General features: G+C 49.7%; 2 protein-coding genes across 2 annotated transcripts; one reads left to right on the top strand and one right to left on the bottom strand.

The window, feature by feature from the left end:
- The first annotated feature begins 3,832 nt into the window (after positions 1–3,832).
- On the top strand, positions 3,833–4,810 carry LOC100277082 (uncharacterized). The gene has a single exon (NM_001150748.2). It carries the CDS (start codon positions 3,878–3,880, stop codon positions 4,478–4,480), a length of 603 nt encoding a protein of 200 aa, NP_001144220.2. The 5' UTR covers positions 3,833–3,877; the 3' UTR covers positions 4,481–4,810.
- A 437-nt stretch (positions 4,811–5,247) lies between these two features.
- Positions 5,248–10,790, bottom strand: LOC103633590 (ribonucleases P/MRP protein subunit POP1). Its single transcript, XM_008655285.3, has 10 exons — positions 10,272–10,790; positions 9,609–9,705; positions 9,363–9,479; positions 9,057–9,284; positions 8,201–8,316; positions 7,562–8,104; positions 7,021–7,129; positions 6,113–6,681; positions 5,706–5,891; positions 5,248–5,629 (listed from the first exon to the last, which is right to left on the bottom strand). Exons 1-10 carry the CDS (start codon positions 10,673–10,675, stop codon positions 5,431–5,433), a joined length of 2,568 nt encoding a protein of 855 aa, XP_008653507.2. The 5' UTR covers positions 10,676–10,790; the 3' UTR covers positions 5,248–5,430.
- Positions 10,791–16,058: the final 5,268 nt, after the last annotated feature.

Raw genomic sequence — 16,058 nt, 5'->3', positions numbered from 1 at the left:
CATCACAGGCGGTCCTAAACAAAAACCGCTTGTGATACTATTACATCACAGGCGTACTAAACCGCCTGAGACATCACATGCGGTTTTCTAACCGAACCGCCTGTGATGTAAAAATCATACCGCTTGTATAGAGCCAAATTGTACTAGTGAGCAGGAGCAGGAGCAGGTGCTGGTGCAGTTTATAGCTAGCATGCATGTGACAACGTGGCCACAATAAATTCTTGGGAGGCCGGGTGCAGTGTGTGGCATGGCATCGGCATGCATGGCAAATGGCAGGAGGCAGGTTAGATTCTCTCCGATTAATAAGCAGCTAGCAGATGCTGAAACCTGAACACTGAGTCGTCTGTTAATGGCTGCACAGGGTTCACCTGGCGTGGCACCGCTGGCATCCACCATGGGCCGGGTCGTCACAGCTCAACGGCTGCCGTACGTACGTGGCCTGCTACTGCCTGCTGGCGCAACTGAACGACGAAGACGACGACGACGACGACCTGAAGCTGCAGCTGCACAGTTCACAGTGCACACCACACACCAGGGACAGCAGGGAGCAGGGGGTGGAGCCAGCTAGCTAGCTGCCATCGTCAGCATCTGCATGGAATGGGTTCGTGCTGCCTGCAAACAAACATCGCCAGCCACCATTGTTTGCCTCCTCTCCTCCTGTGGAGGCTCAGGCTCTGTAGCTTTCTTGCTTGTACTAGCTACGTACCACACAGGCACTACTGCTGCTTCTCTCGTCCTATACATCCTATCCTATATTATTATTGTATTAATTGTGGTTCTATATGCATGGATATATTTGGTGGCGTGCTCCAACTCCAAGCACAAGCATCCAGCATCTATGCTTAAAATACCATATTTGCTCCGGCTGCGACTTCTATAGTAGTTTGTCTTTATGGATTGCAGCTGTAGCTACATAACAGCCGAAACATGCTACTAATTAAGTTATTTCCGTTAGCAGTTCAAACTTCAAAAATAGACAGGTATCATAACAATGCATCAGCATGCATGGTCATGGATGGACCGGCAAGCCACATTGTCGTCATGTCACACACTCACACTGTACTCTTCCTGTTCATCCAACAGCTTCCCTTCTCATCAGTCAAAGGAGGCGACAGCATGATATATATGAGCAAGCTAGCATGGCGTGCTGCCATCGCGCTCACTTGGATCTCCATTCCATCGATCCTAATAGCACCTGAATGTTGCGTCGGCGCTGCCTATCTCTTTATCCAGTCTGCTACATATGCTTCCCTGGTCCGAGCAAATCTATTTTGGTGTATGCTGGTAGTGTAGTGCTCGCAGTCGTAGTAGTATGCATGGATGAGCAAGCAGCGAGTAGGCTGCTTTCAGTTTCAGATACATTGACATACATATGTTTGGATGGAGCGGCGAATCTAGTCAAAAATATTATTGAGGTCATTAAGGTCAACTTCGTTACATGATATAATTCTTTCTAAACTTTAATAGTGTTTTGCTAAAGGACCTACATCCGCCCATGTTTGGATGATGATGATGAGCTAGAACTAGAGATGATAATGGATCACAATCCAAATGTTTCTTCCCAATAAATTAAGACATTTAATTAATTTTAGTACAAAAATTAATATAAAAAAGTCTGACCCTAATTCGATTCGATCCTTAAATAATTTTATAGTGTGAAATCTAGAGCACAGTTACTACTGCTTTGCTCACTAGCGCCTGGTTGGATCCGGCTGGCCCTACCTCTCCCCTCTGCCCTCGATCTAACTGCATGTTACTGAAAGTCGCCTAGAGGAGGGTGAATAGGGCGAAACTGAAATTTACAAAGTTAATCACAACTACAAGTCGGGTTAGCGTTAGAAATATAATGCGAGTCCGAGAGAGGGCGTAAAAACAAATCGCAAGCGAATAAAGAAGTGAGACACAAGGATTTGTTTTACCGAGGTTCGGTTCTCTCAAACCTACTCCCCGTTGAGGTGGTCACAATGACCGGATCTTTTTCAACCCTTTCCCTCTCTCAAACGGTCCCTCGGACCGAGTGAGCTTCTCTTCTCAAATAAATAGGAACCAAACTTCCCCCCAAGGACCACCACACAATTGGTGTCTCTTGCCTTGATTACAATTGAGATGATCAAAAGAAAGAATGAGAAAAAGAAGCAATCCAAGCGCAAGAGCTCAAATGAACACAACCATCACTCTCTCTAATCACTAAAGCCTTGAGTGGAATTTGGAGAGGATTTTGATCTCTTGGTGTGTCTAGAATTGAATGCTAGAGCTCTTGTAAGTAGTTGGAAGGTGGAAAACTTGGATGACTTGAATGTGGGGTGGTTGGGGTATTTATAACCCCAACCACCAAACTAGCTGTTTGGTGAAGGCTGCAGTCGACGGGCGCACCGGACAGTCCGGTGCGCCACCGAACACTGTCCGGTGCGCCAGCCACGTCACCCGGCCGTTGGGTTCCGACCGTTGGAGTTCTGACTTGTGGGCCCGCCTGGCTGTTCGGTGGTGCACCGGACAAGTCCTGTAGACTGTCCGGTGTGCCACCCGCGCGTGCTCTGCTCCTCTGCGCGCGCAGGCGCGCATTTAATGCGTTGCAGTCGACTGTTGCGCGCGAAGTAGCCGTTGCTCCGCCGTCACACCGGACAGTCCGGTGAATTTTAGCGGAGCGGATTCCCGAAGCTGGCGAGTTCAGAGTCGCTCTTCCTTGGAGCACCGGACAGTCCGGTGAATTATAGCGAAGCGCCTCTGAGAATTCCCGAAGGTGTTGAGTTCAGCTTGAAGTCCCCTGGTGCATCGGACAGTCCGGTGCGCCAGACCAGGGCACACTTCGGTTATCCCTTGCTCTTTTTGTTGAACCCTTTTCTTGGTCTTTTTATTGGTTTTTTGTGAACCTTTGGCACCTGTATAACTTATAGACTAGAGCAACCTAGTTAGTCCAATTATTTGTGTTGGGCAATTCAACCACCAAAATTAATTAGGAAATAGGTGTAAGCCTAATTCCCTTTCAGTTACACGCATCACTATCAGAAACGGCTGCTTTGACGAGTGTGACACCCGGTTAAGAAAGCTCGACGAACTGTACATCGGCAACGACTTCTTTGTTGAGTACCTTTTATGATCACTCAGTAAAAAAGTCGTCGTCACGGGCCCAATTAATGGCGACGGAGCCTTTGCCGAGTGTATATTGTACTGACACTTGGCAAAGAGTATCCCTTTTGCCGAGCGTATTAGGGGGCACTCGGCAAAGAGATCGCCAGCGGGCCCCTTTGTCAGTTCCTTTGCCGAGTGTTGTGGTCTTGGCACTCGACAAAGAGGCTTTACCGGTGCACAGGTGTGCCTTCTTTGCCGAGTGCTATGACCTAGACATTCGGTAAAGAAACTCTTTGTCGAGCGACCAGTATGACCTAGATACTTAGCGAAGAAGTTTTTGCCGAGTGCCCGAAATAAAGCATTCGACAAAGCATCGAGCACTCGGTAAAGAGCCGGATTCCGGTAGTGTATCATCCAGAGGCCATGCCATGCATAGCAGTAGTCAACAGCTCTTCTAGGTTATAACAACTTCAACCTGCTTGCACGAGTTATCAAGGTATTTGGATCTAGGTAACTAAAAATTTTATTCCTAGTATATCAGATGTTTGTACGGGGTTTAGGGTAGTTAAAAGTATTAAATATAATCTAATTACTATAAAATTATTTCCCCGTATAAGGACTAAATAGCAAGACGAATATATTAAATCTGATTAGCTCATGGTTCGTTCTTATGATTTTTAATGCAAGCATATAAGTACTGTTATTATGAGGTCTTGAGTCCGTCTCCTTTATAAATTTGTCTCCGCGGCGTGGCTTTTCTTCCACGTCCAAAAACCAACCAAAGCACACACACACTCTGCCGGCCACCATGCCCTCCTCTGCCTCCGCTGACGCCGAGGGCGCCCGCAGCAAACGCAAAAGAGGCTCGTCGGCCGCATGCGCATCCGACGGCAGCGACCAGCAGGGCCCGTCGTCCCACTGGCTGACGCCGCGCGCGCAGCAGGCATACTCCTCCAAGCTCCTCCAGGCGCTGCGCCTCGTGCGCGGCGGCACTGGCACACCCACCTGCTCCGCCTCCGCCCCGGCGGTGCGCGACGCGGCCTACCGCGCGCTGGCCGTGGCGGCGCGGGGTCGGTCGCGCTGGAGCCGCGCCATCCTGGCACGCAGCCGCCGGCGCCGGGCGCTCCTCCGCGCGCGCCGACCGCCGCCCCCGACGCCAAGGCACCGTCAGCGGCGGCATCAGCAGCAGCAGGACGAGCGGCCGGCGGGAGGGCTGGCTGGCAGGGCCAAGGTGCTGGCGCGGTTGGTGCCAGGGTGCCGGAGCCTGTCGCTGCCCGCGCTCCTGGCCGAGGTGTCCGACTACGTCGCCGCACTGGAGATGCAGGTGCGCGCCATGGGCCAGCTCACGCACGACCTCGCGTCCTCGTCTTCCGCGCCGACGACGGCGTCAACGATGATTGCTCCGCCCTAGCTCGGCTCAGGCGCTCAGCTCCTTCTCTTGGAATGGATTTGGGTGGCAATGGAAATGGGAGATGCCTGTACATTTCAACTAGCTGTTAGAGTTGATCGATCGATTTTGCTTGGCTTTTTTTGGATTGGTTTTGGACAATATTTGATTTGATCTGTCTCTTGCTTTGCTTAAACTGTAAGGTCTCCTTTGGTCTTGTTATCATTTGCTAAGACTGGCGCTAAAGAAGTCGTGTAAGCTGAATGTGAAGTCGTGTAAGCTGAATGTGAAATGATGCTTCACAAGTGTAAACGTGTGCGATGTTTGAATGCAAAAGCAAGCAAGTAACCAAAATGGCTGCATTAAGATATACTCTATCCCGTTTTAAAATAGTATCCGTTTTAAAAAGCATGCAAAACGGAATCTTTCTTTTCTTTCGTCCCTGTTTGCGACCAGCAACAAAGACCAAACAAAATATATATAACTTTTTTTTGAAAAACAAAACGAAAAGCAAGGGAAGAAAGGCACCATGTGCGGAGGATCGGATAGCACGTGTCCTATCTGATGGCCGCGTAAGAGTGAGTAGTGACCAGACCTGACCTGGCACGTGGGGGGTGGGGCCCGCCAACAGCCTCACGCTCCCCACACTGACCTCGCCGGTCGGTGGTCAGCCAGGTGCCCATTGTCATTGTGTGTCAGCAGTAACAGTCAGGCGGGCCTTCAAACAACAGCTACTCATTCATTTTTCCGGACGAGCTGCTTTATTATTATTCATACTATGTAACAGTAAATCATTGAAATCCGTCAAATGAGATAGATGCATTTACTTCTTCTGTTTAATGATTTTGCATCGCACAAATAAACTGTAATCACCAGTAAATTACTTAGGTTCATCAACGGATGAGTGGAGGATGGATGGAACTCCAAAAGGGAGAGAGAGAGAAAAAATCAACGTCAACAGGTTCCCGACTAGACTACAGAAACGCTAGGTCTGATTCCTGATGCTCCAGGACGGTGGTGGCCAGCGCTCGTCGGTAGGCAGCCGATCTCGCGTTCCTGACAAGGACGCACACCTCCCGGCTCTGCAAGTTTCCATGCGTCCATTGCTGTCGCCTCAACGCTGCCAGAAGCTTTGCCTCGCAGAATGCGACCGCCACTGCGTCTTGCCCGTTACTGGAACAAATCCAAAGTTACTACCAGACGAGACGATAGTTTGGATGGGAAGGGGGGACGAGAGATGGAATAGTACCTTCCATGGATGAAACCACTGGTGACAAAGCCTATCGGCCACCTGAACGCCTCCCGTGCGACGCCATCCGTAGGCAACTGGAGGCTGCTCGTGCTGGGATCAAACCACGAGAAATAGGAACTAACATGGGACTGAGGAAGCTGGAGCTCCCATTTTTCTACGCATTCTTCCTCTTCTTCCTTTGATCTGTTCCATGCATCAAATGAGCCCATTAGTATCTTTAAACACATGTATGTATTTTGTTTCCTGCTACCACCATGGAAAGGATACTACAGGAAACAGATTACATGACGAGATGTTTAACAAATGCTCAAAGCAAGATTACATTCAATTCAAGAACAAGGACTTGTATTGTATGCTCTTTTGACATCAACCAATAAAAGAAAACGGACGCACAGGATATTGACCTGATTTTCCAAGCTGAAAGTTCTGCAGGTAATGGGGCACAAACAACTGCACCCTCTTCAAAAGAACCTTCCTTGAAAGCTCGGATCAGAACCCTTGTAAGGCATAATTCACTCGCGAACCGTGTCATGCCGACAGTGTTATCAGAAGCTAGGTTGGGTTCATCAGAATCCACTTTCATGTCAGATGATGAGCTCAGATACTTCCTATCAAATTCTTCCACATACTGTCTCAACATTTGGGTGGTTCTTGGCACATGAAGTTGCAAGGATGCAACATTTGCTTGCGATGGTTCTGCGTCTCCAGATTCGCAATGTGCAGAAGAGTTTTTAGGTAATACCATGTTAGCCCGCACCAAGTCGTCTACTTCAAGAACACCCAATATGCCATCATAATCTTTACGAAAACAAGTCATGATACAGTGCCATAAAGGAGGCACAGGAACTCTTGGTGGTCTCTTGGCAACAGGGCGGCGCTCAACTACTTTATCAAAACCAGCAGCTTCTTTGGACATGTATGATGCATACGCTTTGCTATCTGGATAATCATAAGGAAAGCATGGCATTCTCAACTGCATAATAGATATATCAGTGCATCAGCAGTGTTGAAGATAAAATAAAAACGGTGCTACTAATTTACTAAACCTACTGTGCAGTGTTCATTCCTTGATGGGCAAACTTGACATTTACTACCTCTGTCAACAAAAGGTACCGAGATTTCACCACTAGTTCATTCTCATTGTATTTCACATATCATGGATAGCTTTGTCGCTAAGTTAAACAATTGCAATAACAGTTTGATAAAGTTAAGCCTTCATCAATAATTGTCCATTCAAGAAAAAAAACAGTGATAATTGCAAGGAAGCTAGTGTCTGATAACTAGATTCTCGTAGTACTACACATGCAAATACCTTTGCTGCAATCCACCGTCTCTCTCTTAAGCCAATTGCATGGGCACCATGAGATACTAGAAAGAGCCAGAAAGGTTTCACCCAACTCAAAGGTAGAATGATGGACCACCTGTAAATTCATTCAATGTGGACAATAAGCCAGTCTCATTAGCAGGATTACGTGATGTGGCAATATATAGTATATAAATCACAACCTCATGCACCAACTTACTAGACAAACCATAATAGCATATTATATAGGACTCCAAAACATAAAATAGAGTTCAAAAATCAAAACTCCTGATAACTGATCTAAATTATATTTCTTCTAAGAAGCAAAAAAAAAACATAAATCTGAAACGAACGTGAGATACATAGACTGTGTCATGATAGGAGGGACAAGCTCATAATTAGGAAGCAACATGGGACAACCATGTAAATGCCCCTTTCTTTATCTAACTGGGGAAATATAAACCTAGCATAGAAGTAAACAATTTCTTTGTATGCTCTTGCAAGCAGTAGTAGTAATGTGACATTTTCATGGACAAAAGATAGGCCTTACCCTAGAGAAGGTATTCCTTCTCTGGCATGTTTCAAAAGAATAACCGGGCAGGATCGAATGAAGTTGTCCTTCTCTTGTGTTGTTTGCTCTTGATCATTTCCTGAATCCAAGCAGAAAAACTTTATACGTTCAGAGTGCTTCTCCTTACAGAGAACCTCATCTGACACAGGAGGATTTATGGTTTGCCTGGAGTCCCACAGTTCCCTACAGTCAGAAAGGAGTATATCATGTTTCCCAGGGTGCATCCACATCAATGGCAATATATTTGCAACTTCTGATGACGCCTCATTAGCATTTGGGGCTACATCTTCCTCCAAAACTTCGCTCTGTTTGTCATGGGAGACTATTTTAGAAGAATCTATTCCCTTGACTGAAACTTCCCTGGGGTCATGAACTACCATGGATAGTATAGCACCAGGTTGAAGAATCTCAGCATTACTAATGACAGAAGCTTTCAAAAGATGAGGGGCAATACAGGAATCCAGGAGAGTATCAGTTGATGCGGAGATATCACTTGTTGATATCGTGTTGATCTTACTTGAACTGCATTGTTAATTAAAAAACATAAATTAGCATGACATGGAACCTTTGTTTTCTCACTGGTAACATTAACTTAGTTCCCAAAAAGAAGAGCCTTACCTGGTTGGATGCAAAATCTTCTTAAGAGATTGCATAGCCTTGCATCCATTGACTTCCAATCTTCCAATTTTTCCCTCTAATGAACAACATTTGACCACACCACCAGAATCTTGAATCTGTAGTGAAGGGCAGGACTTTATAGGGTGAGATGAAAGCAGGAATAGTATTACAAGGAAACTTACTACTTGTAACTGTTACGCAGCAGTAAGGATTACATTGCACAAGATAAATTATACTCACCAAATAGCATCTTAATTCCTACATTCAGATCATGAAAACAGCAATTTCTAAAGTGCTTAGGTACTGAACAGGTGGATGTTTCTCATTAGGATATAAAAACTGGTAAATGATACCTTCAACCATGAAAAGAACAAAATGACTAGTATTTTTCTGGTCAACAGTTCAAAACATAGTACTTGAACTCATCTGTTTGTTTACAGAAGCTACCGACAAAAAAGGGGGCACGAGGTTTCCTTTCTTGTCGTTCTCTTCCTCCTATAAAACCCAGATCATGGTGCATCCTGTATTTTTTGTGAGCAGTTTGCATTTTAATCTGAATAGGAAATGCAAATAAAGTTTTACATGGAGTCATATATTTGTGGTGGTCAAAAATTAAAAAAAAAAGAGAGAGTGACAAAAGAAAGTATTCTACATAACTTACATCTCCCTTGAATATCCGCACACTCAAACTAGAAGTATAAGTTCTCTATAAATTAGTGAAACTACAAATTCAAGGAGCCAACTACTTAAAAACTACTTTTCAAATTTTAGCGTGCTGAAATAAGTTCCTCCTTTACCCTCCAAACAAACCTGAAAACAGCAAGTTAAAGCCTTACATAAGAAATTGAGGAAGCACCTGTCTCTCACATGCAAATTGTATTGCACTAATTCCATCATCAAGTGCAGCAGGATGAATCCATATCCACAACTGGCGTCGTGAGGAATTGCCGCTTTCATCGTGAATGCAGTGAGAAGTACACTGATCTCCTTCAATCCCAGATTTGTCATCTGCTCTTGAGAATGGACGCCACATATATGTTACTGGTCCAACAATTTGAGAATGCATACTCCTAACATCCCAAAGCTGGAAAGAACAATTAAGTCACAGTTGTCACTTCAAACATTTGTACCCCATACTGTCTTGTGGTGAACATGTAAATACCATAGCATTCTCATAGCAAACACCTCGCATAACTTGATCCTGTAGATGCTTCAAATCGGGTGTTTTTTCTGCAGGCGATGGGCGCAGAACCATTCTGAGAACGGATAACAGGGCGTCCTGGAGCGAGTGGCGCACTCAGTAAGATTGCTAAACCATCAGAAGATGAAAAGCCACTCATAACAGCTAGCAGAGAATGGGAAAAAATACAAGCAAAGCAAGCAAGGGAAAGAGAACAGGAGTGTGTACCTCTGGACCATCCAGCTCTATTGGAATGAAGTAGCCAGCATCATGGATAGTTGTCCCATTTTTCAGACGCTTGAGAACACTCCTTGAGCCCTTACCCCTGGAACGTAAAACCATGTTAGGGCGACAAAGTTTCAATTACATCACGATCATCTACATACCACAGTATACAAATAAAGGAAAATGGAGTTGATTACAAAGAATTTCCTCCTCTCCTATTAATAGATGCAGAAGACAGGAAAAGGTACCAGATTGGCCACCTCACAACAACTTGTGTTTCAGATTGGTCAAGCTTCCTCTACCAAGGACTGCCCATTCGTATACCAACAAAAGGTTGAAGCTAACATTACTACTCTGTTAAACAACGAAATGGACACAGCTTTGACAGGACTTTTCACAATTAGGCAACATAGTTTCAGAAAGGATTACCCTTTTGTGGTGCAGGACTCTTCACGATTAGACAAAACTATTTCAGAAAGGATTACTCTTCCGTGGTGCGGGAGGATAGCAAAAACATGTATACATGTTTTTTCCCCTGCACGGGCGGCACTACTGCCAATTTACTGAGGAGCAAACAACTTAAAAATACTGCTTTCTTTTACGATTGTAGTCTTGTAGGCTGTAGCCAACTGAAGCAGAAAAGACACACAGAGCGTCGTTGCTCACCTCCCCTGGGCGCCGACGGGCAAGATGAATGTCCACCGCCTCTCCATGGAGAACCTTTTCGCATACCACAGGTGCGTGCGCAGCCGCCGCGCACCGTCGCCGGCGACCGAGAACCCCTCCGCGGGGTTGGCAGCGAGCTCCCGCCGCCGCCTCACCCTCCTGGACTGTTTCCGCGCCGGGAGGCCATCGTCATCCCCGGGGCCCACCTCTCCGGCTCCCCGGCGGCGGCGCTTGCTGGGTAGGTGCCCTGTGGTGCGGCGGCGCGCCGAACGGGGCTGATGCCGGCCGCCGGCGTCGTCGAGTCGGGACGATACGGCTGCGTAGAGGGAGCGGAGTTCGCTGGCGCGGGCGGCCGCGAAGCGCCGCACATCGAGCTGCCGCGGCGGCGGTGGCACACCGGCCATCGAGGGGAGGGTTTTGCGAGGGCTGCTTCTCCGACTTGTTTGGTTGACGGCGGCAACTCGAGTTTTCTTCCTTTTATTTTCTTTTTCTTCTTTTTTGAACAGAGAAACTGATACTTCCCTTTTTTGTGTGTGTATTTGGAGCACAGACAAGCGCGCTTAGAGATGAGACGTTGTGATGGAGGCCCGGCCCAATGCATTCGGCTTCCTGCAATCCAGTGGGCTGCTGCTCTCCTCCGGCCCAGACCACTGCACTGGCACACCTGATGGCTGGGCTGATGCTGTCGCTCACAGTACTCGGTACAGGGAGTATGAATTAAGCCAGAGGTGACGCTACATAAAATAAAACAGTGTCTAGCATGTTTTGTGAGAACTCTAATAAAATCCACCATTTATCTATACTCTATACTATACTTAAAACACCAGTTTCAACGGTCGTCATGCGTCATTTTTTTACAAATAACCCCTCGCAGCTATTTTAAATTAATCCGCTACACGTCTATAGATGTCAAACGACGTCCGACACGGGCTAGATGCACGCGGGCCACAACTATGGCACAGGCACGTCATGCCGGCCTACTAACTGTGTCGGGCCAGCCCGTTAGCCTGTCGATCAATTTAATTAAATCAGCGTAACGACGCCCGACACGGGCTAGATGCACGCGGGCCACAACTATGGCGCATGCACGTCATGTCAGCCTGCTAACTGTGTCGGGCCAGCCCGTTAGCCCGTCGATCTATTTAATTAAATCAGCGTAAAATGTTAAAAAACGGTGCAGGAGGTGAGGTTCAAACTCATGCCCTGATGGAAGAAGGGCGGGAGACACTGGGTGTCGGCGTTTCGGACCCGGGGGGTCCGTAAGCCAACCAGTAAAATTGTCGCTGCGTGCCCCTGCCCAGATGGGTTGGCGCGAGATGGAACACAAGGGGAAACGCGGCTCGTATTATCTCGCACCAGAGGGATGTGCTCGTAGTAGGGGTTACAAGTGTTCGCGAGAGAGAGTGAGCTTGTTCGTTTGCTCGTCCCTCCGCGCGACCCCCTTGCAGGAAGGCCCTGGACCTCCCTTTTATAGATGCAAGGAGAGGGTCCAGGTGTACAATGGGGGTGTAGCTTATGCGCTAACGTGTCTGGCAGAGAGGTGCCTGAGCCCTGTGTACATGCCAACGTGGCTGTCGGATAGGTGCTGGAGCCCTGTGTACGCGATAACGTGGCCGTCGGAGAAGTGTCTGAGCCCTGTAGAAGCACAGCTGGCGTTGCTACTGGGATCTTGCTGACGTCTCCTTGCTTCCGTAGGGGGCTGAGAACCACCGTCGTCATGGACGCACGCGGGGAGCCATCATTACCTGTTACCGGGACGAGCCAGATGGGACGTCGGTCTTGTTCCCTCGTAGCCTGGGCTAGCTAGGGATAGGGTAATGGTGTATCCCCTGTGGCGCGTTCGGTCCGAGTCCAAGGTCGGGCGAGGCAGAGACTTCTCCTGAGGCCGAGGCCGGGGTCGGGCGAGGACGCGATTCCTCCCGAGGCCGAGGTTGAGACCTCCTCCCGAGGCCGAGGCCTAAGGTCGGGCGAGGCGGAGCTTCCGGTTGCGCCCGAGGCTGAACTTGCCGTCGTCGGCTTTGCCCGGGTGGCTGGCACAGCAGTCGGAGCGGGGGTGAGCGGCGTTGTTTTCCTGTCAGATCGGTCAATGAAAGGATGAAGTGACTGCGGTCACTTCGACCTTGCCGACTGAGGCACGCGTGTCGAGATAAGGTGTCAGGCGATCCTCGCATTGAATGCGTCTGCGATACGGTCGGTTGGTGAGGCGATTTGGCCAAGGTTGCTTTTCGACGAAGGCTGCCCGAGCTGGGTCTCGGGCGAGCCGAGGGTGCGCCCACCGGATGAGGAGGCCCTCAGGCGAGGCGTGAATTCGTCCGGGACTACTGTTCCCGCCTGAGGCCGGGGGCGGGCGAGGCGAGATCGCATCCCTTGGTAGACGAGGTCTTGACCTGAACCGTGCCCATCAGTCTCTGCAGTTTGTGCTGATAGTGCTTAACAGCCGTGTTTAGGAGTGTTGGGGGTACCCCTAATTACGGTACCCGACACTGGGTGAAACTGTCTAACCAGTAGAACATCATGCTAAGATGTTTTTAATATTGAATATAAATTCTATATAGGTATATACGTTTTTTGTAAAATAAAAAAATAATCATGTCGGGCCGGGACAGTACTACGGGCCGAGGCTACAGCTCAAGCACGGCACGACGTTCTTGGCTCTTGCAAGCATTAGGTCGTTTCTCAGACCACATTGGCGCAATGGACTATATGGTGTTTGAGGTTGCTGAATTGGATGGAACAACAATGATTTGTCACACTAACAGCAAAATGAAAGGTTATTTGTTGGTTTTAAACGTTAGTAATTGCTACGAAGTAACATAATTTATATGGAGCGCATGCAATTTTTATTGATGTCTGACTTTAGCAATCACTCCATATTTTAATATATCTTTTTTATAAGTTTGACATCATGGGACTTATTTTAGAAACTTGATCTCACAAACTCTCTTATTTGGTCTCTGTATGATGGAATTATGTCATTTTATAATCTCTGTTCATTCAGTCAATCATTGTGAACTCTCTTCTAATCGCTTACTTCATTGGTCGTGTTGTACCAAGACATATTTGCATGGAGTAAACAATAACATCAGTTAGCCAAATAAAAAAATATATTATACAGAGAGCGGAGACAATCAATAAAAAACCTTGAAATTTTTTTATGGATAATTTACGTGTGTATTGTTGTAAGCCGTCGCAACGCACGGGCAACCGACTAGTGTATATGTATATTGCACAAGTCTACACTCACAAGTCACATGGCATATGAAGTGCCTAGAATGTTTTGAGAGAACTCTAATTAGCAGCGTTAAGAATCTAACACACTATGTTACTTCAGTTACCAATTACCCCATATATATTTTCTGTCCATTCCTACTTTTCTATCTCCTTTGTATTGCACGCATGTGTGTTTGACAAATATTAATGCATTGCACTAGGTAAACATTGAGATTATATGTTGTTTTATTACAAAATATAAGCTGGAGCGGATAGTAAATAATTAAAAATGGTGTTGTTGAGTAACAGATTTGGCACCTGAACGTCCGGACGGTCCGCAAGACGGTCCACGATTAGATTTGTCGGGGACCATAATTAGGGGTACCCACAAGACGCCTAATTCTCAGCTGGTAACCCCCATCAGCATAAAGCTGCAAAGGCCTGATGGGTACGATTAAGTCAGGGATCAGTCCACACGAGTGACTCGATCACGCTTCACCCGAGCCTAGCCTCGGCCAAAGGCAGCCGACCTCGAGAGACTTCCGTCTCGCCCGAGGCCCCCCTTTTTACGGCGGACACATCACCGGCTCGCCCGAGGCCTAGGCTTCGCTCAGAAGCAACCCTGACTAAATCGCCACACCGACTGACCGAGTTGCAGGAGCATTTAACGCAAAGAGTGAGTCAGACAGACAGTCAGGCCTTGCCAAAGGCGCCACGGCGAACTCCGCTCCGCCCGACCCCAGGGCTCGGACTCGGGCTAAGACCCGGAAGACGGCGAACTCCGCTCCGCCCGACCCCAGGGCTCGGACTCGGGCTAAGACCCGGAAGACGGCGAACTCCGCTCCGCCCGACCCCAGGGCTCGGACTCGGGCTAAGACCCGGAAGACGGCGAACTCCGCTCCGCCCGACCCCAGGGCTCGGACTCGGGCTAAGACCCGGAAGACGGCGAACTCCGCTCCGCCCGACCCCAGGGCTCGGACTCGGGCTAAGACCCGGAAGACGGCGAACTCCGCTCCGCCCGACCCCAGGGCTCGGACTCGGGCTAAGACCCGGAAGACGACGAAACTCCGCCTCGCCCGACCCCAGGGCTCGGACTCCGCCCTGGCCTCGGCCAAACGACCTCCGCCTCGGCCAAACGACCTCCGCCTCGCCCGACCCCAGGGCTCGGACTCGGCCTCGGCAACAGAAGACAGACTCAACCCCGGCTTCGGAGGAGCCCCCACGTCACCCCGCCTAGGGCACAGACCGGTCACGTCAACAGGAAGCGTCATCGTCGTCCTACCCCGAATCGACTCGGGTCACTGAGAACAAGACCGGCGTCCCATCCGGCCAGCTCCGCAGGATGGGCAATGATGGCGCTCCACAAGCTCTGTGACGACGGCGGCCCCCAGCTCTCTTACGGAAGCAGGGCGACGTCAGCAAGGACTCGACCGCTCCAACAGCTGTCCCTCCGCCAGGCTCCGTCGCACCTCCGACAGCCACGACATCACGCCAGCAAGGTGCCAAGACCTCTCCGGCTGCCACATTGGCATGTACCTAGGGCGCTAGCTCTCTCTCCGCTAGACACGTAGCACTCTGCTACACCCCCCATTGTACACCTGGATCCTCTCCTTACGACTATAAAAGGGAGGACCAGGGCCTTCTTAGAGAAGGTTGGCCGCGCGGGACCGAGGACGGGACAGGCGCTCTCTTGGGGCCGCTCGCTTCCCTCACCCGCGTGGACGCTTGTAACCCCCCTACTGCAAGCGCACCCGACCTGGGCGCGGGACGAACACGAAGGCCGCGGGACTTCCACCTCTCTCACGCTCGACTCCGGCCACCTCGCCTCTCCCCCCTTCGCGCTCGCCCACGCGCTCGACCCATCTGGGCTGGGGCACGCAGCACACTCACTCGTCGGCTTTGGGACCCCCCTGTCTCGAAACGCCGACAGTTGGCGCGCCAGGTAGGGGCCTGCTGCGTGCTGACGAACAGCTCCCCGTCAAGCTCCAGATGGGCAATCTCCAGCAACCTCTCCGGCCCGAGGCGGTGCTTCGTTTCGGGACTCTTGAGTTCATGTCCTTCGACGGCAGCTACGACATGATACTTCTTCCACCGCCGCGCGACAACGACGATGGCGGCCGACAACCCGCTCGCCGGCGGCGGAATCGACGACACCTTCCCCGCGTGGTGGAAGAACAACATTCGAGCTCGCTCCGTTCTCTCCCCCGCCAGCGGAGGAGGAGGCGGGGCCATCAAAGCCAAGCGGGAGGCCGCGCTTCGTTGGCCGTCGAGCGAATCGACGCCCCCGACGCCCCGACGGAAGGCACGCCGGACGTCGACCTCGCGTTCAAGACGAAGGCAAGCGCCGTCCCCCCCGCGACACGCTGACCCCGAGCAAGAAGACGACGCCGGCGCGCTCGCGGAAAGCCTGCAGGACGTCGCCCTCGTACCTGAGATGACGGTGCAACCAGTCCCCGATGCGACTACGTCGCTCCTCGTCGACCAAAAGGTACCGACTAACTCCCATCTTACGTCATTTCGACTCGGCCTCGACCCGCCAAACGACCTCGCTTTGGCGGGCGCTCTCATTGAGGCGAG

The sequence above is a fragment of the Zea mays genome, chromosome 7, assembly GCF_902167145.1.
Source record: "Zea mays cultivar B73 chromosome 7, Zm-B73-REFERENCE-NAM-5.0, whole genome shotgun sequence".
Taxonomy (NCBI): Eukaryota; Viridiplantae; Streptophyta; class Magnoliopsida; order Poales; family Poaceae; genus Zea; species Zea mays.
The sequence above is the reverse complement of the archived record's forward strand: the minus strand, read 5'-3'. Positions and strand labels throughout refer to the sequence as shown.

Bases quoted from the DNA above. Each gene is read 5' to 3' on its own strand.
- LOC100277082 (NM_001150748.2), top strand. From the start codon at position 3,878: ATGCCCTCCTCTGCCTCCGCTGACGCCGAGGGCGCCCGCAGCAAACGC.
- LOC103633590 (XM_008655285.3), bottom strand. From the start codon at position 10,675: ATGGCCGGTGTGCCACCGCCGCCGCGGCAGCTCGATGTGCGGCGCTTC. The intron at 8,105-8,200 runs GTAAGGCTCTTC...TTAACAATGCAG, and splicing joins AAGATTTTGCATCCAACCAG to TTCAAGTAAGATCAACACGA. The intron at 5,892-6,112 runs GTCAATATCCTG...TGCATGGAACAG, and splicing joins CTTTCAGCTTGGAAAATCAG to ATCAAAGGAAGAAGAGGAAG.